General features: G+C 45.3%; 1 protein-coding gene across 10 annotated transcripts in view; it reads left to right on the top strand.

The window, feature by feature from the left end:
- The window catches only part of KCNT1 (potassium sodium-activated channel subfamily T member 1), a 197,918-nt gene that overhangs the window by 50,738 nt on the left and 122,618 nt on the right, over positions 1-24,562 (top strand). For 3 of the 10 annotated variants that reach the window (XM_043530481.1, XM_037879948.2, XM_037879952.2), the window contains exon 1: positions 21,224-21,467. The exons of 6 other annotated variants lie outside the window; for them this stretch is intronic. In XM_043530481.1, coding sequence (XP_043386416.1) covers positions 21,319-21,467 — 149 coding nt within the window. In that variant the 5' untranslated portion in view covers positions 21,224-21,318. Of the gene's footprint in view, positions 1-21,216; positions 21,468-24,562 lie in introns of those variants that run through there. One more of the 10 variants, XM_043530480.1, reaches the window with a different exon arrangement.

Below are 24,562 nucleotides of genomic sequence, written 5' to 3'. Positions count from 1 at the left end.
ACTCTTCATGAAATTATTTTTTCCCACCAACTCTGCCCTTTAGCTTTAATGGGCTATTTAGTAGTTTCAAACAAACTGCCTGTGTCAATTGCATACTTGTTACAGCTGATATTAATCACCCCTAAAGATCTGATTAGCCTTCATTCATATCCTCCTAAGCAGTCACTTAGCTGGCATCCTGGAATATGCAAAGTGTCATAAGAGTTAATGAGAGAGGCTGTGTGAGAAGTCTTAATGCCGCAGCCCAATATGCTAGATATTTACAGCTCTTGCTGTTTGTTACACGAGCTGAGACAAGCTGGGATGTGTGCCTGGGGGACGGGAGAGAGCAGAAATCCTTCTCCCCAAGCCAGTGCGAGCTCTGTAATGCATGAGTACCATCTGCTGGCTGCCCTAGGAGCAGAATAACAAGGCCGGTGAGGTAATATCTTTTATTGGCCCCACTTCTGGTGGTGGTGGAGACAAGCTTTTGAGCTTCACAGAGCTCTTCTTCAGGATCTCGCCCACCTTGTCTCTGTCATATCCTGGTACCAACATGGCCACAACAACACTGCAAAAAACTTAATTGATAGAGGTGCCAGCACGTTACGGAAGGATGGGTTAGACCAGGTTTGTAGCACGTCCCACAAAAGGTCCATTTGATGAGCTAGTAAGGTTAGCGCTTTTACGAGTTCATCGGTCTCGAAGGGTATCTGTCATTCAAAGCTGCTGTCACTGCTAACATATATGGGTGATGTGCATAACACCGCTTTCCCCTCAGCTGCCACTAAGTGGCCTTGCTGTTGTGCTATCCTTCTGAAAGGAAGTGGGAAGCACAGATGGCGCTTTGGGGGTCTATAAATGCACACGGTCGCTGCGTTGTATCCATGGTACCATAGGTTGTTACTGCAGAGCTGTAGGTGCCATACCCTGAAACCTCTGGTGGAGTCACTCTGCAAGGCTGGAGGATTTTCCCCTTCTATTACAGCAGTCCCCTAGGAGCTGTGTTACTAGATATTGGGTGTACGTTTGGAGAGCGTTGTAAAACCTCCTTTTGTTTTCTGATTTATTTATTTTTGTATTTAAAGATTCAGGTTTAATTAGATCAGTAGACATTGAGGCCTAGTGGTTAGAAGAAGAAGCTGGGAGATCAACTCCTTTTTTCTCTTCACTTTTGAGCTATCGGCTTGCTGTGTAGGCTTCATTCTTTATTCTCTCTGTGTCTCAGGTCACCCCCTGTAAACACTGGCGATAAGTCCAAGGTACCTGCCAGGAAGGGGAGATGCGGGGCTTAATTCGTATTTACAAAATCCTTGACGAGCCTTGGGTGAAAAGCTTTACAGAACTGCAAAGTCAGTTATAATGTTTTATTACCTCCTAATGATTAGCAGGATGTGTGACTGTTGGACCTTCGAAATTCTAGGTAGATTTTCTAAGGATAACAAGGACTAATTGCACCAGTGTGGGGCACACCAAGACTGCCTCTAGGCTTTTCATGTGCTAGGTATTGTCCTATCTGAACAAAAGCCAGGTCCTGCCCCTTTATGGTCATTTGATGTTCTTTGGCACTTTCCAATAAAATACGAATGTCAACCCTGTGGTCCTGGCCACGTTCTAACTTGGATAAGTCTGTTCTGTCTCCCTACATTTCTTCTGCATTTGTTCCATTGGATATGGTATTCTCCCCTGCTTATCATAAAGTGTGCTCTAGCAGTGCTGCAAGTGGTGTGCTGTTAAACCGCATCTATGTTCCACCCCAGACGTGGTTGCAGTTAAGTTGCGAGTGAAGTAAAGCTTCTTCTGTAGATCCCTCACAGAGGTATTGTAAATATTAATTAGTTAATGTTTTCAAAGTGCATTCAGACCCTTGGCTGAAAGGTGCTATAGAAGTGCTTAGTATAAATAACTTATATTGCACGGATGGCTGTGAATTGCTCCCTAATAGTAGTTAGGGCCAGTTATCTGATTGGCTGCTGCTCAGTCCAGTTGCCTTTGGGAAGGAGTGCCATTGTGATCTGTTGGGATGTACAGAGTCATTGAAATATGAGGGAGTGGGAGAACTTGCCACTCAGATTGCAGGTGACAATTATGAAGTTTTTGCTGTGCACCAGTGTGGGCAAATTATAGTATGTACTTGTTCAGGCTCTTGAGAGCTGCCTCAGGCTTGCAAATCTGAATAATACATGGTGCACTTGGGAGTGTGTGTAGAGTGTCTTATAGAATCTGTGTCAGAGGGGTGGCTGTGTTAGTCTGAATCTGTAAAAGCAGCAAAGAGTCCTGTGGCACCTTATAAACTAACAAGGTAATGTGTGCTCCTGTGTCCCATCAGTGAGCTGTTCGCAGGGCTGCACAGCTTGCAGAGCGTGCACGGAGGGCGGAGAGAGAAATGGACTGAGCATCATTTCAGTTTCAATGGCGTATCGGCTCCGCAGGGCGTTCAGAGAGTCAGCGTTCTGGTCACAAATGTGGTTGCTAATGGTCTGTGTGTCCCATGAAGAGAGGATCTGTGCGGATGGTGAGCTGAAATGCACTTTTATTTTTCATACTGCAAAGTCCCAAATATTCAAGGTTGATATTAGACTCAAATTAAGAAGGGTTCACAAAGCTCACAGGAGCTGCTGTGGTGTTTCCAGAAAGATCCCCTCCGACCATGTGATGGTGCACAGAAAATATAGGATTCTACTCCAGTGTAAAGTGGTCACAGCTGTTTGGCCCATAAAATCAACAACTGCTGGGCCCTGTGTGAGTTGCCAAAAGCATCGCCCAAACCCCCTATTGTACTGACTGACAAATATGACACATGAAAAGTGCAGGGGTCTGCTCCAGACCTGTGGTGTAAATGGATGTTGCTCCATTGAAGCCAATGCAGCTTTGCCCAGTTTACAGCATCTGAGGATCTACCTGCAGGTTTTAAGGGTCACATTTATATTTTATTGGAATGGCTTTAAAAAACACAGAGGTTAGCGGAATAATTCTGTCGTTTTTAAGGCTATCCCATTAAATGTCGATAATACCCTATAGATTTGATCCCTATTCAGTTCGATAGAATTCCTCCAGAAGGGTGTTTTTCCTCCAGGTCAGTGTTTAAAACAAAAAGATATGAGAATAATCTGAAAGTGAACGAGGCGCAAAGGCTGACCTTCCCAAAGCTGCTTTGTCCCCTTGCCTTTGTCTACGCACAGGCAAATATTGCAAACGTTTCCCACCATCGCTTGCAGTGCCAGAAAGACACCCATGGCCGCAGAGCGCTCAGCAGGGTGAGGCAGCCTGGGCTTGCGCCGGGGGGCGCGGGCCACACTTGTACTACCAGCATTTCTACCAGTGGTGGCTCACTGCCTGGGCTGGGCCGTTAGAGTTGTCCCATGGGTAGGCAGGGCACTGGCCTGGAAGTGATGAGATCTTAGTTCTATCCCCAGCTCTGCCGCTGGGATATCTGGGGAAGTCCCTTCCCATCCCTGTGACTTTTCCCCTTTCAAACCTGTCTCTGTCTTATCTGTTAGGAGTGCAAGCTCCTCCGGGAGGAGACTGCCTCTGATCCAAATGTAGACACCCTACTGTTACTCACACCTTCTTGTGAAATGTTTGAAAGGGGCCATCCTGATTATCAGTACAAAAGTTTTTTCTCTCCTGCTGAAAATAGCCCTCCTTAATTGATTTCTCATTAGAGTTGGTAAGGCAACCCGCATCTTTTCATGCGCGCTGTGTGTGTGTGTGTGTGTGTGTGTGTGTGTGTGTATATATATATATCTTCCTTCTGTATTTTCCGCTCCATGCATCTGATGAAGTGGGTTTTAGTCAACGAAAGCTTATGCCCAAATAAATTTGTTAGTCTCTAAGGTGCCATAAGTACTCCTCATTCTTTTAGTCTGTGAAAGAAGCTTATTGGAAGATCTCTGAGAGTGAGATTTACCTGTATTCAGTTTCTTAAATGTATTAGGCTTAGACTTGTGTGTTTTTTGTTTTATTTTACTTGGTAACTTACTTTGTTCTCTCTGTTATTACTTGAAACCACTTAAATCCTACTTTTTATACTTAATAAAATCACTTTTGTTTATTAATTAACCCAGAGTAAGTGATTAATACCTGGGGGAGCAAACAGCTGTGCATATCTCTCTATCAGTGTTATAGAGGGCAGACAATTTATGAGTTTACCTGTATAAGCTTTATAAAGAGTAAAACAGATTTATTTGGGGTTTGGATCCCACTGGGAGCTGGGTGTCTGGATGCTGGAGACAGGAGTACCTGCCAAGTGGTTTTCAGTTAAAGTCTGCAGCTTTGGGGGCATGGTTCAGACCCTGGGTCTGTGTTGCAGCAGGCTAGCATGTCTGTCTCAACAAGGCAGGGTTCTGGAGTCCCACGCTGGCAGGGAAAATGGGCTCAGAGGTAGTTTCAGCACTCCCAAGGGGGTCTCTGTCACAGGGGTGTATTCTCAGCCAGCACAGAGGATTTGCTCAAAGGAAGGAATCCACCTCTGTGCAGAGAGCTAGCAGATGGCTGCCACCTACGTCCCATTGAAGCCCTGTTTGGAGGGCTACATTTTGTCTTGGTTTTGGGCATTTTGTACTACAGATTTGTGACTTTTCTCCCCCTCCCACATCAGCTGGGTGGGACTTTTTGCACATTCTGCTATGAGGAGCCCCTGTGAATGGTCCTGCATTCTGCTCCTGGTGCTGCCACTGATGGGAGAGCAAGTTGTTCAGGGATCTTCAGTGGGAGGAAATTTTCATAGCTCCATTAACTTCAACTCCAAGGCGAAACTTTGACTTCCGTGGAGCTATGGCAATTTACACCACTTGAGGATCTGCCCCTGCACCTCTGTGTCTCAGGTTTCTCTCGCTCTCAATTACAGATGGTACTTGCCTCACTGGCAGGAGTGAGAAGTGATGTGGAGAAGACCGATCGCTTATTTATTATTCATGTTTACAAAGTGCTTTGAAAATTTAAAATCGATAGTCTCATGACTATTGTCCTGTGTCCTAAGGGGCTAAGGGAGAAAGATGAAAAAGCATCTTTGTATTTATTTAGCTGGCTGAGTACTATCCACCCTGTGGCTTACACGCTGGAGCCAGATCTTAAACTGGTGTAAATTGGAGGAGCTCCATGGAGCTCAGGGGAACTTTGGCAATTTACCTACCTTGAAGATCGAGCCCTGGATCTTTTTGGTTTGTTTTTATATTGACAATTCTTTCTGTGAAACACAGTTAATCCTTATAAATGTGCTTTTTTTTTTTTTTTTTTTTTTATCCTGCCCTTCACCGGAGATCGAGCTATCTCCCCTGTTAATCACCGTTCTACCCTTCAGTTTCATGGCGCCATTTAGGCCAGAGGTACTGAAAACCTGTTTGCAAAGCTGCATGCATTCACCTATCTATCTTGATGGAGTCCCCATCTCCACATAATTAAATCCTTCTCATTTGTTAATGAGACTTCTATTTGCTCTCCTGTAATTGTGCTGAACTGGCAATGTTTGATTGCTTTGCATTAGTTGTGTGATAGCACAGAGAATATATTTTTTTATTTCCCTTGCAGATGTATACTGAGGCTTTACCCAGAGGCTCTTTGTTTTCCTCTGTGCGGCAAGATGTCTGTTCTGACAGTCACCAGGATATCATTCCTTTTATTTATTTTTTCCCTCCTGCAACTTTAATCTGTCAGCGACTTTGTTAAGAAAAAGTTGGAAGATCTTTGCTGACTCACTGCAAAGCCCTGAGATCCGAGTGTTTTCAGTGGAATTATGTCAAATGCATTATAAAAGTAGGAAGCTATTGGCTGGGTCACCGTGAGTTTGTAGTGGATATTTATCTAGCGCATAACCTGGGTCTTGTCTATTTTTTTCCCCCCAAAATGACTTTTTTTTGAACAAGTCCAAGCCCTGTATACTTATTTCACAGCTTTTATGTGCATTGTTGTTGAGCCAGACTCCAGAAGGCACAAATGCGTTTGTAATGGGTGTGATGACGGTTCTGTGTTCATAATTTATTCAATACCCAGGGCACTCGTGTCTCCATTATATAATGACTTCTCTCTAACTTTCCTGCTAGATGGGGAGCTGTTTTAGAAAGTGGAGCATATACCACACCCGCGATAGCTAAATTCAGTCATCTGTTAGCTTCTGCAGCACCAGTGCCTTTAATGAGGTCCAGTCCTGCTCTCAGTTATGCATGGGAAGGGAGGCGAGGCCCTCTTCTAACGAATACATTTGGGGAGCCTCTCAGAGCACCCCGTGACGAGGATTGTCTTTGGTACATTCATAAAACCACATGAGCTGTGAGCTTGCAGAGCTCAACCTGGCCCCTCCAATGACTGTTCAGGGAGCCAGGGAAGATGGGTTTGTGGGTCTTGGCATGTTTTTGAACAGGACCGATCTTGACATCACGGAAAGCACTAACTGGCTCTCTTTTGCATAGGTGGCCTCAGCAGAAATGCCTGATTAGATCTGGAGACTGAACTGTCATTTTGCCGAAAGATTTGATCCCCCTGGGTGTATACTGAGGCACATTGGTTGCCCTGGTGGAAACTGAGTGGTGGACAATGTTCTAGTATTTTTACCATCATGTTGTCTATCCCTTTGGGACTCTTCGATTGCCAGCGTAGATTCACTCTTCAGCCTACCCCTCGCTGCTCCCTCTGTTCTGCTAACTTCACCTCTTCTGTCCCATGACAGAGCCTTAGCACCGACAGAGTGAGAATCTTCTCCTTTGCAACTTCTGTGCCCAGAACAGCCTCCCTATGTCACTTCGCCTCATAGACTCTCCATTTCCTTTCAAATCCTGACTCAGAACATCTTTGCTTCCTTGCAGCAACCGCCTACGCATGCGCTGTCTCTGCTGTTTTATTACTTTAGCTCCATGCTGATATTTATTGGATGTTGTACAATGTGCTAGGATATTGTTTACATGGATGAAGTTGTAAAAAACGCAGTTGTATTACTGGTTTCAGAGTAACAGCCGTGTTAGTCTGTATTCGTAAAAAGAAAAGGAGTACTTGTGGCACCTTAGAGACTAACCAGTTTATTTGAGCATGAGCTTTCGTGAGCTACAGCTCACTTCATCGGATGCATAGCATATCGTGGAAACTGCAGAAGACCTTCTTCTTCTGAAGGTCTTCTGCAGTTTCCACGATATGCTATGCATCCGATGAAGTGAGCTGTAGCTCACGAAAGCTCATGCTCAAATAAACTGGTTAGTCTCTAAGGTGCCACAGTTGTATTACTGGATTGCTAGGAAAACCCTATGTTTTGTAAATGGGATGTTCTTTCCCTCGCCAAGCAAAAGTCCTGAAACAGCATAAGATACCTGTGTGGAGAACTCTGACTAAGTAGCAAGATGCACCTGAAATCAGAAGCTCTGCTACTGGCAGACACACCTTTCCCTCCTGCTTATCTGCACACTGTGTACGTTTTCTCACTTTACGTAATTACCCCTACTCATCAACCCAATTCTTCAGAGGCCTCCTTTAATTTCCAGCTCCCTTTGCTATCACTAAATAAACCCTGCAACCTCTTCCAGGTTTTCTAAAATGTCGGGTCTTTCCCAAACCTTCCAGTGCTCCAGTTTTTAAGGGGAGGGAGGGGAAGAAAGAGAGACAATCTGCGAGAAATTGACATTGACCCTTTCTCTGCTGATACCTCCTTGCTGTGTTGCCCATTAACGTTCTACTGATATCAATTCCCACTGGCACTGCTGCTGCGATCAATGAAATGTTCTGGGGGCACAAGCAGAGAAAGGGTGAATGTCAGTTTCTCACAGGTGTTTTTTCCGCTCTCCTCCCCATGGTTGGAAACTGGAGTGCTGGACGTTCCGGGGAAGATCTGACATTGTAGAACGCTGACCATGAATCTGTGGATGAGGAGCCAGGATTCTCTCTCAGTGAGTAAAATAGCAGCATAGCCATCACAAACTGCAGTCTCAGGAGAGCGGAAGAGAACTGATCTGGATCCAGAGGCAATCTTTGCACAGAACCCACGCTGCAATGGCTCATATATTTTTCATTAGCACTAGCTTGCGATATGCGTAATGTCAATACAAGATCAAATGGCTGTTGCAGTGAATGGGATTTTTTTCCCAAATGCTTTTGAATAAATGTAGCTTGAAAAGCATTAGGGAAAATGACTCAGTCTTCCCGACCTCTTTGGGGTTCTCTCCAGGTTTCTCTGATCCAGTATTTTGTTCTTGGTTGAAGTGTTTTGTTTCTGGCCAAATGCATGTGACACTTGGGGGAACTTGCACATACTCCTGTCTATGCAGGTTGACAGTGGTGGGCTAATGAAGGCTGGGGAGGTCTTTATACAGCACCTAACACAGTGGGGCCCTGGCCCATGACTGGGACTCCTCAGCCTTAGTGCAGTGCTAATCGCAGTGATCTCAAGGTGTCACCCTTGGAGGTCAGTCTGTGGAACTCCCTGGCACCTGAGGGCAAGACGGATGTTAGTGGTTATTTGGCCAACACATCATATATCATGGTGAAATGTAGCCTCTTTTTATGCAGCATTCTGGTGTTAATACTTCAGCCCTTGGAAACAGCAATGGGCGCCTGCCCCTCTATAGCCTCAAAGCACTTCACATACATCATTGAATTATTGCTTCCAGCACCCCCATGAGGTAGATAAGAATGGTGCCTGGGCTGGGGGAAACTGAGGCCCGGAGAGGGGAAGTGACTTGCTGAAGGCCATCCACTGAGTTAGCAGCAGAGCTGGAAACAGAGTTTGGGAGTTCCTGATTCCCAGACTCAAGCCTAGTTTGCTAGACCTCTCTGCCTGGAGGGAGCTCCAGTGAGGCTCGTGAGATAAGTCTTGTGTTAGCCCGACCCAGCCCTTTTTCCTCTGTCTGTATAACTCCCCCCCCCCCCCTTGTTGTTACTGCTTTGATTCACTCTCCCTGATGCTCAGCACCTTGTGGGAAAGCTCTTCCCACACGTGGTTCTGTGGAACTAGTTGGGGGTGACCCTGACAGCTCCTGCTGCCCTAGCTCATAAGTGGAAGAGCCAGAATGGGCAACAGATGCTATAAACTTTTTTTTAAAAGGGCCTAGTCACTAATTCTTCTGCCATTTCTTGTAATAACTTTCAATTGTGGTTCGCTCATTCAGTATTGATGCTGTCTTCTCAGATGACTCTTTTGTGGTATTCCTGCAGGAAATGTAAACCTTTATTCACTGGTACATCATTTAAAGCTGTAACTGAAAATCCACTGATCAGATGTACTCAACCAAATGTAATGGAACACTATAGCGCTTGAAAGCAGGTTTCAGAAAGTAGCACCCCATTACAACTGGCAAGAGCCAGGTGCTTTCTCTTTAAAGTTGCTCTCTGAGGGCGTTGCAATTGTGCTGTCAGGATAAGCTGCAGGAAAGTACATAGGGCAAGTGAACGAATGCCATTTAGCCAATTAAGTTGCCACTTGCATATAGGTCTGTCTTGAACGCCTTCATACTTGTGTGGTGCTATTCATCCAAAGATCTCAAAGGGCCTCAGAATGGTGGGAGATTACTATTATCATCAAGTTACCGGTTCTGTTCTATTTAGCGTCTTATACCACTCTCATCACCACAGTATCTGATTGTGTTTCAGAAGGGCGTTAAGTGACATGACTAGCTTCTCCCCCACAAATGGTTTACAGCTGTGTCCCTACAGGAGGGTAATCACTATAGAGTGCAAATCACTAGAGGTGATTGTTCTTCCAAAGGGCGCCTAGATATAGGCCCTGGCATTTAACTGTGCAGTAAACAGAACCATTGTAGGCTGCTAAATGGAAACCCAAGTCTCCAATATGGTTCATATTTTTAGCAACAACCATTCAGGTTAATCGCTGTCTCCTAAGGTTCTGTACTTTCCCCTGAAATGTTTTTAATGGCATTTGAATAATAATACTTTGCACTTCATACAGAATTTCCCACCCATAGATCTTAAAGGGCTCCGCAGAGGTGGATAAAAACAATTATCTCCCATGTTTGCTGATGACGAAACAGTGGGATATTATTTGAGAGCATAATTACAACCGGTAAAATCAGTCAGCCCTTAGTGTGGGGGGTGATAATTTTTAGATGGCAAATGTGAGGGAAAAGGCCCATACTCAGAGGGCAAATCACAATGGGCAGAGACCCCTCTGGTTTACAGTGAATTTCTACTGGCCTGTTGTGCAAAAGAAATTTACTGAGCCTCGGCAGCTTGCTGGGAGAACTGAACTGTGGGGACAAATGCAGCAGAGAGCATAATATGCACGCTCGTGAGGCCGGCATGATGATCGGCAGAGCACCGCAGGGAAGCTGCACTTTCAGCCATTAAAGTGTGTATATATTCTTTAATTTAAAGAGAGAACAGCCCTTTAAAAGTGCAACTGTTCGGGAACTCTTAGCTGGCTAACGATGTGACTTAACTGCCTTGGGCGCATTGTCTGTGCCTCCCTTTCTGCCTCTGCTCATTGCACAATGTGTTAAGAACCAGAACACACCTCAGGTGTAATTGCTTTTTCTATTTCCTTGAGCCACAGGCTAACACCCACCAGATGCCAGTCACCCTTGTACCTTAGTTTACCCCCCACAAGCCCAGTACAGTTACCCTTGTCTTTCCTTTCCTTCACTCTTGTGGTCTAGTTGTATTATATGCATTACTATCCCAGCATGTCGAAGAGGGGACTGGCTCTTCATTCATCTTTGTACAGAGCGCAGCATGGGAGGGCCCCATTTCTGACTGGGACTCTGCATGCTACTGTGATACAAATTTGGGATTCAGGTAAGCGGCCAAGACATGGATTCAGCTCAAGACTGCCTGCCAGGGACACAGGAAGGGTCTGACCCAAAGGCCATTGATGTCAATGAAAGTGTTTCTGTAGACTTCAGTGGTGTTTGGACCTAGCCGTAGTAACACAGCATCGTGAAAGGCCATGGCAATGCCTCGTGAATACAAGCTATAAAGCGAAGCTTACATTTAAATGCAGTTCACATGCAGTACTTCAAATAACAAACCAAAACAATGCCCTAAACTTGCCTGGAGCTGGGAGGAAACTGGGTCAAAGCCATAGCCAATGATTTTAGTTTATAGTTCATTTATGATTAACTAGCCTGCTACGTCCTATATAATCACTGAGTGCTAAATAGAGTTAAATTGTAGGATTATAGAAGAATAAGATTGATCAGTAGTTCCGAGGCCAACTATGTATTATGTATCTAAGTAAGAATGGCTGAAATGCAAGGCCTACAGGCTGAGGCTTGTAAGATTTTAACTTAGCCGTACTAGTCCTTACTTATGTCAAGCATTTCTTAAGCTAAGTGACCAAAGAATGACCTTATGCCACAAGATTACGGGTTTTAGAATTGTGACCCTATGCCACAAGATCAGCATTTCTATATGCTTGGGTGATCATAACTTTAACTGTAACTTTAATAAAACTTGTAAAACAGAGTAGACCTTGTAAATGTGAACATGATTTTGGTAATTAATTGATCTTTAAATATTCATGGTAAATAGGCCTAATGGCCTGTGACGGGATGTTAGATGGGGTGGGATCTGAGTTACCCAGGAAAGAATTTTCTGTAGTATCTGGCTGGTGAATCTTGCCCATATGCTCAGGGTTTAGCTGATCACCATATTTGGGGTCGGGAAGGAATTTTCCCCCAGGGCAGATTGAAAGAGGCCCTGGAGGTTTTTCGCCTTCCTCTGTAGCATGGGGCACAGGTCACTTGCTGGAGGATTCTCTGCTCCTTGAAGTCTTTAAACCACGGTTTGAGGACTTCAATAGCTCAAACAGAGGTGAGGTTTTTCGCAGGAGTGGGTGGGTGAGATTCTGTGGCCTGCGTTGTGCAGGAGGTCAGACTAGATGATCATAATGGTCCCTTCTGACCTTAGTATCTATGAATCTGTGTCTGTATGGTCACTATCCTTGGGCTTTGTGTTCCTAGAGACGCTAAATCTGAAGCAAGTAGCAGAGGTGACTTTCACTCTGAGCTTGAAACTAGCCACCAGAGCCGAACCCACGGTGGTGTCATAAATTCACTTTAAATAAAATAAAAAGCTATAAAGTTTTGTCATTTGCCTTACTTATCCTGGAGGATTTTTGTGTCTGTGTCTGTGTGAAACCCATGGCAGTAGCAGGATTCTGTTTGTCTGTCCTGTTGAGAATCATTGGTTAGCTATTCTGTCTGGGGATTTTAACTTCTTATCTCACTCCTTCTGCTCATTTCCCCGAACTTTGTTGTATGTCATACTCAAATACATGTTTGTTTGCTACCAGTTTGGGGAGATTTGCATAGCTCACACGGCAGCTGAAAGGTCCTTGTGAAAACTCCCTGTACTGTGGGTGTCAGGCTGTTTGCTGAGTGACCTCCTGCTGCCGTTATGTACACACTCATAACCTGGGGCATTGGAGCACCTGTCTTGCTAGTCTGCTCCAGTAACACCTCTCAGTGGCACCCTAGGACTGGGATGATGGCAAATCTATGTGACTCTGCTTTTGCCTTCTCCTCTTCTGCATGGCACGTTGCCAGCTGCCCCAATGCATTCATGGCTGCGAAGTGTGGGTTATGACACCACCCCAAGGTTCAGGTCAGTACGCTTGATAGCACTCCACGCAGTGGTGCTGGAACAATTTTGGTAGTGGGGGGTGCAGAAGGGGAAAACCATGTATTTGGGTTGTTCCCCCTATTTCAAGCCAGGGGGTGCGGCAGCACCCCGAGTTCCAGCCCCTATGACTCCACGCCATGTCAATCCTGGGCATTCTCTCTTCTCCCTCCTCCCCACATCATGCCCCTCCATACCTAGTCTTGGCAGGATTGTTCTTTACCACGTATTCGAAGAAGATTTTCTCATTCCCCACCTTATTCCACAGCTCACCCTGCTAGAGCCAGGGGACAGAAGCAATGGTTAAGCTACGCATGTGTACACTTGCTAAGGGACTCCTTTGGAGCAGGAGACAGTTTGATTCTCTCTGCTGCAAGAGTAGGACGAAATCCTTGCTAAGACGCTGATACAGAATGAGGTAAATATTTTTATTCCTGCATGCTCGTTTCCCTTAGAATTGACTTTCATCTTAAATGATGTGTGGATACTAATTAAACTACTCGCTGCAGCCAGTTGCTCCCATTAGCAAATTTCTTCACAGCCGTAAATACCAGCCATAATTTTTCCTCCAACAGAATTCTGGAGAAATTGGCCAAGTTAGATATGCCCGAGTGCTCCATCCTGCTGTGGGGAGTAAGTAGCTGGGGCCAATGAATTTACGAAGCTGTGATCCTGGTGTCCGGCACGTCTTGTGTGAGTGAAGAATGGGGGGGAGGAGAGTGAGGAGAAGTGAAGAGGATATGTCTCGTGCTCTGTGGGAGCTCTCTCTTCAGTAACGGCTTTCAACCTTCTGTCCCAACAATTGCTCTGCACGCATCCAGTGCATGCGGGGACATTTACAACCTGCAACTTTAAGACATTTGCTTTATTTTAAATTCCTTTTGCATTGATTTATATCAATCCTTTCTCACACTGCCAGTTTCTTTATTGCAGGCTATATGTTCTGCAGAATCTTGTGAGCGGTTCCTTCCCCATCAGATATTCACAGCAGGAAGTTAAATTTCTCTGCCAATAAATATTACCAGCATCTAAGCAATAAAGTCTGTCTTAAAGTCACATTCACCAGCTGGCTTCAGCTGAGTAGCCACGCAACTTCCAGTAACATCAAAGGCCATGGAAATTCTCTGTTTCCGTGGCATGCCACACACACATCCTGCGTTGCGGTGCAAATCATATGAATTTGTGGCAGTTCCCTGATGCTGCAATAGGAGGTGGTATAATGCTGACTTATAGAGTATTATGATACAGATTGAGTTGACTAGCTGATGTTCCCGGGACGGCAGGAGGAGATAGTATGCTGCAGAAATGGTAGTAGTGTTGTTTGTTATTTATTTGGGGTATCATAGCGCCTAGTTTTAGCCACGGTGAGCTTGCGCTGGCTATTAAATGTCCACAAAGAGATGTCAGAGAGATGGGCGGAGATTTTAGTTTGGCCAGAAGGTGGTAGATCTGTGGTTATGATGTAGTTAGTGCTGTCTTGTTGCAGTTTCTTGATGCTCGAGCAGGAGGTGGAAAATTGCACGAAGGCTGTGTCTAGGAGAACCTATTTTTATTTCAAGTAACCGAGAACTTCCTAGTGATCTTTCCTTCTACTGCACAAGAGAACACACCGAGGTTTGTACTTTAAAACACAAAACACACCCACCTCCCACAAATCATCACACCTGAATGAAGGATCTCTCAAGGAGAACGCTGACTCATTTCTGTCAGTGGCGGAGCTTCACATTAATAGACACCGACAGTAACTTTTCTGTTGTTAGATTGTTCTCTTTCTTGACGCTGGTATGTGTGCCACTTGAGTGGATATGACAGAGTTACTGGTAGCATGTATATTAAAATACACAAGACACAAAATTATGACAAGCCGGATCTTTAAGGACATTGCGGTTTGCATTTGGAGAGACAGTCTCCTGGTGCAGCAAACAGGGGTGAAGTATGCTTCCATTCTGGATGTTGCAGGGGCTGCTATTTTCCTAAAAACAATAATATATTCCAAGGAGAGAAAATATTTCCACAGTAATCTAAGAAGCACACTGATGTGTGTTCTTCCATTTATGCATGGCATCCATTGGAGGACAGAGCCCTATAGCTGTTTAAAAAAATAATTGCATGAATCCAGGATTCTTGTGCCAAATGGGTCAGATTCTGAGGAGACTTTGTGGGTCCTTAGCACATGAGGATGTTGCCTATTGATAACACATTCTCCAGCGAGAGGTAAGTGCAATAGTTAGGCATCTCTGCAAATTGTGCTTTTCAGCAGGTTCAACCTTTTACAATGTGCTGCTGATGAATTGCACATTTCTGACTACGTTGTGCATCACTTTTCCTGTCAGTCGCTGCTGTGCTTCATTTGTTGTAACCATGAGGAAAAATGTTGTTACACAGAAGAGTAATTCATCTGGAGTTATTTTATCATACTGCTGGTAACCAGCTCAAGGTCAGGGGTTACAATATTGCCAGAGCATGTGTGGTACTTTAAGTAGTCATTAGCCTGATTGCTGAAAGCCAGAGAATGGTTGCATTACTACTGTGATAAGTCTTGATTTATTTAGTAAGGATCTTGGGAAGTCCAAGCACTCCCTGAAGATTTCCATTGTTTGGATGTCGATTTTCCTAGTAGCTCAGCCTAAAGTTTGGTTTCTTAATGTTCGCAGGCTTCTTACTGCCAGAGCACCTTCTTTCCACCCTAGTGGAAACAGGCCCAGCTCTGGGTTTTTTGCCACCCCAAGCGAAAAAAATGTTTGCTCGCCCCCCCCCCCCCTTTTTTTGTGTGGCTTTTACACGTTTGCACTTTGCAATTTTTTTTGTTTGTTTTTTGACCGTTTAAAATTAAAAAAAAAAAAGAAAGCAGAGAATTTGTAGTTAGTGAAATAAAACAATTTCCTACTCGTGTACTCATGTACGCACCGGGCCAGTCATGGCGTGAGCTGGGCTGTGTCTGCCTGGGCAGAGCTAGGGCTGCCCCTGTGCCAGAGGTCTTGGCATAGGCAGGATGTCAGCGCCAACCCCAGGGCTCATGTGGTCCCCACGGGTCGGACCAAGTCACGCTGCTGGCGGGGTGCCCAGCCTGGCTGTCGCTGCCGAGTAACCAAAGGGGCCTGGAGCTGCGTGGAGGCACCGAACAGCTCTGCCTCCTGTCTCCTTCCCCGCGAGCATGCCTGGGGGCTTGGTGCTGCCCTCCGGAGCTGGGCGTTGCAGTCCCATGCCGGCAGGAGCAAGCAGCGGGCGTGGGGGGGGCGGGGGGGGGCTGCCCGGTCCCTCCGCTCCCCCGGCGCCACGCCCAGTCTGAAATGGCTGGGATTGGCACCAGGGGACGCTCCTCCCCCACGCTGCATAGCAAGACATGGGGCCGTGGGAAGGGCTGCTACAGCCATTTCAGACTGGGATTCACACCGGGGGTGTTAGTGGTGCCATCCACCAGTTGTGTTTGATATACAGACAATTGCAGAGGTGCTTGAAGCAACGACTGTTCCATATGCCCCCCATTTTCCACTTTTTCAGTTTTCTGATCTCGTGCCCTTCCCCCTCCCGCCCCCCCAAAAGCCCCAAATGAATGGAGTTCTGGCCATTGGTGCCTAGAACATTTCCTGAAATTTTGGAGTTGATCAGATGTGGCGTTCAAAAGTTATTGTGAAGTAGACACAGAAATGCTGTCATGCTGAGTAGGAAACTTTCTGCAAGTTCAGCCAACAAGCCTGTTCTTCTCTGCCCATACCATGTGCTTTTACACAGTTCCTTTTTTGCAAACTTACTTGAAGAACCCAGCCAGCAAGTAGCTGGAGCACAAATGATAAGAGTCTGTAGTTATTTTTGCAGGGCTGCACACTGGCTTTCATAAACAGCTTGAAAAACTCATTGCAAAATATATTCTGAAAGTTCAGGACACTATACCTGGTCAATAAATGGCCAGTACAGTATGGTATGTACTTGTTGCAAAATTCTTGAGCCAATGGGTAGCACAGAGATTGAGGCCAGTTTTTGAAATATTTTTAGTAATCTCTGATGTGATTAAGTATTTGAACGTTACTGTTAAATCTGAGGCACTTTGCAAACATAGGTAAGTCGCATTTCCTGTGCTGGAGAGCCTGCAGTTAAGTGAAATCGTGTGCAGTTTTGCGGCTGGGCAGCCAAGCAAGGCAAAACCTTCTTCTCCATGAATACGACGCCCGTGCAAAGAAGACTGACCGCAATGGCTGTGTATGTAGCGTATTCAGGAAGTGACAGTATGAACATGAGTCGACAGTGATGGATTCTTTTGTAGACCCTATGTTATGAAACCAGCTAGCTGTTCTGGGCTGACTTTTTGTAAATGTAGATTGCTGTGTGTGGGTGAAGACATAATACTCTTAAAATGTGGGAGCAGGAATGGTATGAGACTATTCAAATGACTATGTCTGTCTGCCTCATTCCATATGAATGATCATATAAAGGGAGATCTGCAGACGTTGGATTTGATCTGAAGCCCATTGTAACCAATGGGAATCTTTTTGGTGACTTCAGTGGGCATTGGATGAAGTCCTGAGTTAGCCAGCATGTTTCACTGCTGTGACTGTTGTAGGTAAAAATCCAGACTGGATTTTTCTGCACTGCTGCAGGGGATTCTTGCTACAAACCACATTGCATTCCAAATTAATCTCACTGGAACTCTGCACTGCTCTTGGCAGCTGCCAGTCCCCTTCCCGGTGCCCAGACCAGCGGTCCTATGCGACGGATTAGGAGTTTGTTTTTCTCAGGTGACTTGTCGGAGGTCAGCCTGAATCTTAAGATTTGCTGATTATTTTTTCTCCCCAAATTAGTTATTTTAAACTGCATATAAATGTTTTAATTTTACTTTTCACCCCTCCTTCCAAGGCTAAGCCTCTGATCTGGTCAGAGCTGTGCTTGTGTCTTGGATGCATTCACTGACCCAAGGCTGCAAAAGAAAAGTGGCTTCCGGGGCTCCATTTTCTTGTTGATGCTTCCAAACCAGAGTTGTCACCCATACTGACCTTTGTACAGAGCATGTTTCTAGCTAGCCAGGCATGTGTCTCTGAGCAGAGCCCAGGGAAGATTTTAGTATAGCAATGGGGCTCGGGTGGGGGAAACCATCCAATTCTCTGGCTGTTCAACAGAGTTTGTATTCAAATTGAGGCGAGGCCAGTTTTTAGTTTCAGATAAGTTATTCTAATGAGTCATAATTAGAGTATCTCTTTAAGTGTTTGTAATATCTATTTATTTTGGACAAAGAACCCAACCTTCCTCCATGGAGAAGCACACATAAGAGCAAAATAAATGTCCACAAGTTAAATACTAATGAATTCAGTTGCATAAAAGTTTTCTAGCCAAATGTAGTGTATAAAGGAAAGTTCTTTTTTATTGCTTAAAGTTTTGCTATGGGCTATATAGCTTACTTAGAGCTCCATATTTTTAAAAGATTTATTTTGAACTTGCTGCACTTGCTGATTTTTAGAGAATTTCTCCATTCTAACAGCTTTCAATAAATACCAAATGCATTTATCATAGTAATTTTTAAAGCCCTCTTGTTCCATTGAATAGCTCTAACATGCATGATCACATTTATTATTAATACGTTGAATGGCTGCACAAAAGGAGTTTTGACAGCCAATATTGGAAACTACTTAAACAAAAGGAAAATATTAAAGGGTGCATTTGCCATGGAGTCAGTTGAATCTAATGAGAAATCCTTTCTTTGCAGTCACATTTTCAGCAACTGTTATACCCATCATGACTTTTTCTGAACAATTCCATCTCTTTTCTCCAGCCTGCCACTCAGCAGTGGTCTCAGGGTAATGCAAATGTTGAAATGAGAAATCAGCAGTTTGTAGTGCGCTTGCAAAGTAGTAATTAAGCATTAAATCCCTGGTTTGCAGTGTAGCCAGACGCTAACCCCAGAATGGCTCAGCCTCCCCCCGGCAGAAGCAGCTCCTGCTCATGGGGAGGAAGGGAAGCCCATGCCCCCGCACCCCAGCATCTGCCCTTTCAAGCAGTCTGAACAACTTCCTGTTTTGCCAGTTACCTTGCTCTTGAAGTTTGCACGGTTTCCTGTCAAAAACACAAACAGCAGCAGAAGTCCCACTGATGTTAGGTGCTTGCTTAAAGCTGTATATCACCAGTTGTGTTCATGCTTATGAATATGTAATCAATTAATGTAAGGAATGAGTGAATAGTTTGAGTGTAAGAAACCAATTGCAAGGCTTGAATCAAAGTATTACCGTGTAGGGATGATCAAGGTGTATATGGGGCTGTTTTAAGAGCTGGCACGTCAGTAACTGGCATTGCTTTTGTATCTATTTTATGTTGGGGGGAAAAACTTTTATAGAATATGCTTAATAGTGATGTTCCCTTAAGGAATGGGGATGTGGTCTCATCGTTAGAGCAGGGAACTGGATTCGAGCTCTCGTCCCAGCTATGCCATGTACATCCCTTTGTATGTTAGGTAAAGAGCCTCTCTGCACCTCAAAATAATAGGAATAACAATAATCAGGGCTTAAGTTTAATATTTCACTTATGTAAGTGAAGGAGGGTTAGTCTGCATTTTTCTCATGGTTTTATTTGGATCTGTTGTAAGTTGGTGCAAATCCACAGTGGTGGGTGCTCTGGTCAGTATTTTAAAAGTAACATATAGATCAACACCCCTTTATTATTCTCAGATCAAATCCAATAACTGGAGCTGGCAGGAAAATGTCCCCCCAACACATTTTTGACTTTTCATTGAAAAACAGCAAACAAAACCTTCTGTCAAAACACCAAGATTCAGTTTGTTGGGGTTTTAGATTTTTGATTCAACATCAAACTTTTCTAGGGAAAGCAGACACCTTATTGTGAAAACTCTTGATTATTTGGGAGCCCAACTTTCTTTTGAAATATTTCTACCAGCCCCGCAAATCTCCTGCAGCGACAAAAGAAATATAATCCCCACCAGAGCTCCACACTGCAGCTCTCCGGCCCTACCCGTTCCTCCTGTCATTCCAGGTGAGTGAGGAAAGATTGCCTCTGCAGTGTTCTCCCTTCTCAAGCTCTCTCCTCATCTTTTCAGATATGACTGGACTAAGCCGCTCAACCCTCCTGTGGAGGAGGGATAATTTTGACTGCCAATGCAACCAATCCACCTTTTTGCGGTGAAACAGCACAGGGCACAATGGTTTCAGGGCAGGGAGTATAGAATAACTTGCTATAACACTGAAATGGCAAAAGGAATTTTAGGTGACCCCAGTGGAATTACCAGAGTGGGAATTTGGCCAAGACAGTGGATGAATGAAAAATGAAGTGGAAGCTGTAATGACCACAAGTTGGTTTTAAGTCTTCTCCAGAAAAGCACCTCTTGTAGTACAATGCGCCCTGGCATGGTGATGTTGCAGTGGCACCGCACCGACTCAGAAGGTAGACCACCATCTAATCGCTCAAGGATATTTCATGCAGCACCTAAGTCTTCCTAGGAGGTCTTCCATCCAAGTACTTGACTCGCATTAACCTTGCTTAGCTTGTGGAATCTTGATAGCAGCTCAGCAACACACAGGATATGGTAGGGCCTCAGACTTGTTCTCACATATCATCTTAAATATTTGTTTAAAGTAAATAGCATATAAATGGTCAATAGGCGCCCTCGGTGCTGTCCTTGGTGCTGAAACTCCCAGTGCACGCTTGGCTGGCCTGAATATATAAATTCTGCATGAACCTGGCCAGAGTTCTTTAACAGAATCCTGAAGGCAACTAGCCCCTCCTGCCCCTGTTTGATGTGTTGCAAACTGATCTGAAGAGAGGAATATCAGTGGGAACCTCCTGGATGATCACTAAAATGTGAGTGACATTTTTATTAGTAATTAAGATTTATTTACTTTTCTGCATTCTTGGAGAACTTGCCTAACAAAGTTGTATTTTAACCAAAGAAACACAGGTTACATTGGTAGTGGGATGAAGAGCCAGTTACTTTAAAAGTCACTGGTTTGAATCCAGCCTAAACCAGTAGTGTCTGAAAGCTGTTTGCAACTGATGGTAGCTCAAGGGACAAGGAGCAGTGGGGTTGATGGGTGAAAGTCCAGTTTCATGGGGATAGTGCCCACATCACCAAAACCACCACTATGGTGGGTGCTAATGAATGGTAGCATTCTCAGTAGCCAGACCAAGGATTTAATGGCCCATGTTGAATGGACTTCCCCTTCACCCACAGAGGTGCTCCTTTTGAGTCCGGATTAAAGTGTGTAAACAGGGCAATGTGGGCGAAGCCTGTGCTGTGTGAGGACTCAGCCTCTGAGATTGTCATTTACCAGCATTAAATTCACACTTGGACATTTTACAAAAAGAAACTGGGGGGAGGGAGGGGGAAATAACATCTCCCACCTACGGGAATGGAGAATAATTTCTGTGATCCCTTGCCCCACAAGCCACTGCTGTCTTGGGCGCAGTCATAAAACCAATCCTGTCATTTTAATAATCAGCCAGCCAAGGCAAAGGATATACTGCACGAAACAAATTGTTTTTTATTTATGAAGTGAAACCATTATACAGGCTCCTACATTATGAATCTCTTGTCGTCTCTGCTGTTTTACCTCATGGCACACGATTCATAACAGCAGCACGACCATGGACTTTTCCTTAATTTCCCTCGCTACCAAGATAAATCTACAGGGCAGGATTGTTCCACTGAGCAGCTGCGGGTGGGGAGAGTGACTAGAGGAAGGAGGTGGTACATGCCGACAGCTCTGAACTGCAGGCAGTATGAAGATTGCTATGTATGAGAGAGATCAGGGGGAAAAGAGGAGGAAGTAGGAGGCATCCAAAGCTCTTAGAATGGCAAGAGCCAAGCTGAAGAATTCCCCATCCGAGATCAATTCACATGTAAAAACTGTCCCACCAGCAACGACAGAGGATGTCCATGGGGTCAGCCCCTTGTTACCAGCTCGGAGGATGGGATCCTTGGGGAGTGATGTCGGACAAAGGTATTGCAGGGCTGCAGTGGTGCATGAGGTTTAGAGGGGTGGGGGTGGTGGCACATTTTTATTTAAATATAAGGAACAAATCCGTGCAGTCAGCGGCTCTCGGGGGTGGCGGAGTGCATTGCTTTTGGTAGACATGTCAAAAACCCACCTCAACCCCTAATGTTCAATTGTGAATTAGGCAGCAGGATCAGGAGAAAGCCAGTTGCTTTTGAAAATTTTATAGTCTCTTTGACTAGCAAAAGCAGATCTGAAAGGCAGCACTGAGACCTCCAGTGCTGCTACCCACAACTGTTAACTTGCGCTGCACATTATCTGTGCAGTATAAAAATGAAGCTTTTTTTACGGTGATAACACAATACTGTGCTTTGTCCCTATGCACCATATTTTGAACTAGAATCAGAGATGCATGATCCCACATCTGAGGAATAATTTATGTACGATCACACATGAAAATAATAAAAGTACTTGCATATACAAATGCTGCAGCTTCTTTCTGTAAGCACACAGCTGCTCGGTGCATGGAGCTATGAACCATTTCTTAGATGGGTCAGAATATTGTTCTATACTGCACTTGCATTATTCAGTTCCTGGCTTCTTCCTCCATAGTGTTTCCTGATTATGGTAAAGATGCAGATGTGGTCCCTCACTTCCTGTTCTGTTTGTTCTGTGTTGTATTCCTTTTATTCTCCCTTTATTTTCAGCCTTTCACCCCATCAGCACAAATGGGTTATCTCACTTCTGATCATGTACTGTATTTCCCAGTGTGTAATTTTGTGCTTTTTCTAGTTCAGCCTTCCAAAGCAAATGAGTCACAGTAGGAAAGCTTCTGCCCATGTCAGGTTTTACTTGTTTGGCATTTGCTTGGGAGGAATTAGCCATTGCAGAAGCAGCCTTTCCCCCTATGTCACTGGGCAAGGGGGGAAATAGCAACGCTTGTGGAATTAGCTGACGTGGTCCCAGTTGGAACAGACGGAGAGAGGAACGTACCCTCGAAGCAAGGCATTGGAATCGGTGTGCTCCTCTCACGGGTGGCATGAGCGGGTGGGGGATACCACAGAGAACTGTGCTGTGTGCACACTGCACTCCCAAGGGTCCGGAATGGAGTGCTCAGCACCTGGCTTTCTGGCTGAGCTCGAGCGCACGTCTTGGCTTCCCTGTATACATTCCCTCTCAGGGGAACATGTGCCCTCCACCTGGGGATCTAGCGGGTCTTTGCCGTCTGACTTGGTGGGGCATGGTCTCAAATGTCTGGGAAGTTGCAAATAGGCAGCATGCAGGTAGATTAGAACGACAGCAGGCACGCTTCTGTGGTCTCAGCACGCTGTAGCCATCTGAGCCTCACTTCACTTGGCACCGTTCTTCCACGCCCTCCGTGGTGCAACGAGGATCGTTTTTTTCCCCTCTGCCAGGTTGCTTGTCTTATGCCCCCTTCATCAAAGGTGCTTACAAGCTCTGAATGGTACATAGTCCTGTGGGAAGTACACCTAAATGCCTAGAAGGGTAGGTCTGATTCTGTGTTGGCAGAGCTGCCAACGCAGCTAGCTTCACTCTCTGTGGCTGTTCATGCCCTGCCAGCTTATTCTTCCCAGTGGTGGTGGGGCTCTCGGGTTACAGCTGTATTGTGTCCTTAAAGGGCCTTGCACTTACTGCTGGAACGCCCTTAGGAGCCCATCTGCTGCGAATCAGCCAGAAAGATACCGACTGAGAAGTACAAGGGGCATCCTCCCTCTGCCAGGCTCTGGGACTCAATGCTCCGCCTGCCCAGCACTCCTGGCCCAGGGCTGGGAGCCAAGACCAGATATCCAACCCTTCCTTCCTTGTGTGATACGAACTCCACACCCCCCTTTGGGGCAAACCTGTCACAAGGAAGGAATATGTGTGTGTGGGGGAGATCCAGTGTCCCATTAGGGGGGGAAAAGAGCCATTGCAGAATTAATGAAAGTGCAGGGGTTCTAGAGGAGACCATCACGTGTATCAACATTCCAGAGGATATCTGTGGGGGTGCTGCCTCTGGGGAAGTGGGAGGGGTAACAACAAGAAAACATGTTGGACCCAATTCCCCTTGTAGGCCTCGTCAGTGGGCTTGCAGCTGGTGCACTTCTGCAGTCCGCTAAGGTAGGCATGGGGTCCCTGCACCAATGCCAATCACAGGGGCTCAAATCTCAGTATAAACAAGGGCTCAGCTGCAGTTCCACTGAAGTGAACTAAGAGATGATTTTGACATTCTGTAGGTTAGATGTGGAGTGCAAAGTATTAGCTGGAAACCGCTCATAGCCTATGGGAAGAATGGATTGATCTCTTGAACCCTGGTCTAGCCCTCAGAGCTTGTACTGACCATGGCTTCCTGAATTCTGTCCCTGATTTGCTTCCTTCCTGTGTGTGCCACTTCCTGATAACTAAGTTGGCAGTCTGAATCAGGAGTTTTATGCATCACTGTTGCTGCTTACAGGTAACAAAAGAGGGAAGATTGCTTTGAAGTGGTGAATGGCTGATTTAAGATATTCCATCTCCTCCAAAGCCAGACGCTGCACAGTCTCTGGCAGTCCCGCTAAGCTGAGCTATGAGAATTGTTGCTGGGAGTCTGGGCTGAAATAATAAAGTGGTGGTGGAAGTTAAAAACAAAAATATTACAGACTGTTCCCAGGGGTGCAGATTAGTTCACTGTGAGACTGAAGCCCGTTGCTTAGACTTGTAGGCTTCATTTTTCTCTGAATATTTCACATTTCAGTGATTTCAGCCGTAACAACATGGTGGCTCGGGATCCAGTGCAGAAAAATGGAGGTGGGCTTGTTTCAAAATAATACATTCTTCAGGTGTTTGATATTTGAACATCTAAAAGCGAAGAAGCGGGAGACCTGTATTTTCCCGGGTGTACAGAACTCGGAGCACTTTTCGTTGGGACATCGAAGGATTGGCTCAGTTCATGCCCTAGTACATAGGAGAGCCATTGGAGTTATTTCTACGTCTCAAAGGGCTGATCTGGGCTGATTGTATTCCAACCTGGGCAACCTCCCTGAGCCCAGCAGGGTGGAACAGAGTGCAGAATCTGGCTTTGTCTAGGACACATGACTTTAACTGTTCCTAGAAACAGGGTT

The sequence above is a fragment of the Chelonia mydas genome, chromosome 16 (assembly GCF_015237465.2).
Source record: "Chelonia mydas isolate rCheMyd1 chromosome 16, rCheMyd1.pri.v2, whole genome shotgun sequence".
NCBI classification, from domain to species: domain Eukaryota; kingdom Metazoa; phylum Chordata; order Testudines; family Cheloniidae; genus Chelonia; species Chelonia mydas.
This window is presented reverse-complemented; position numbering and strand designations above follow the sequence as displayed.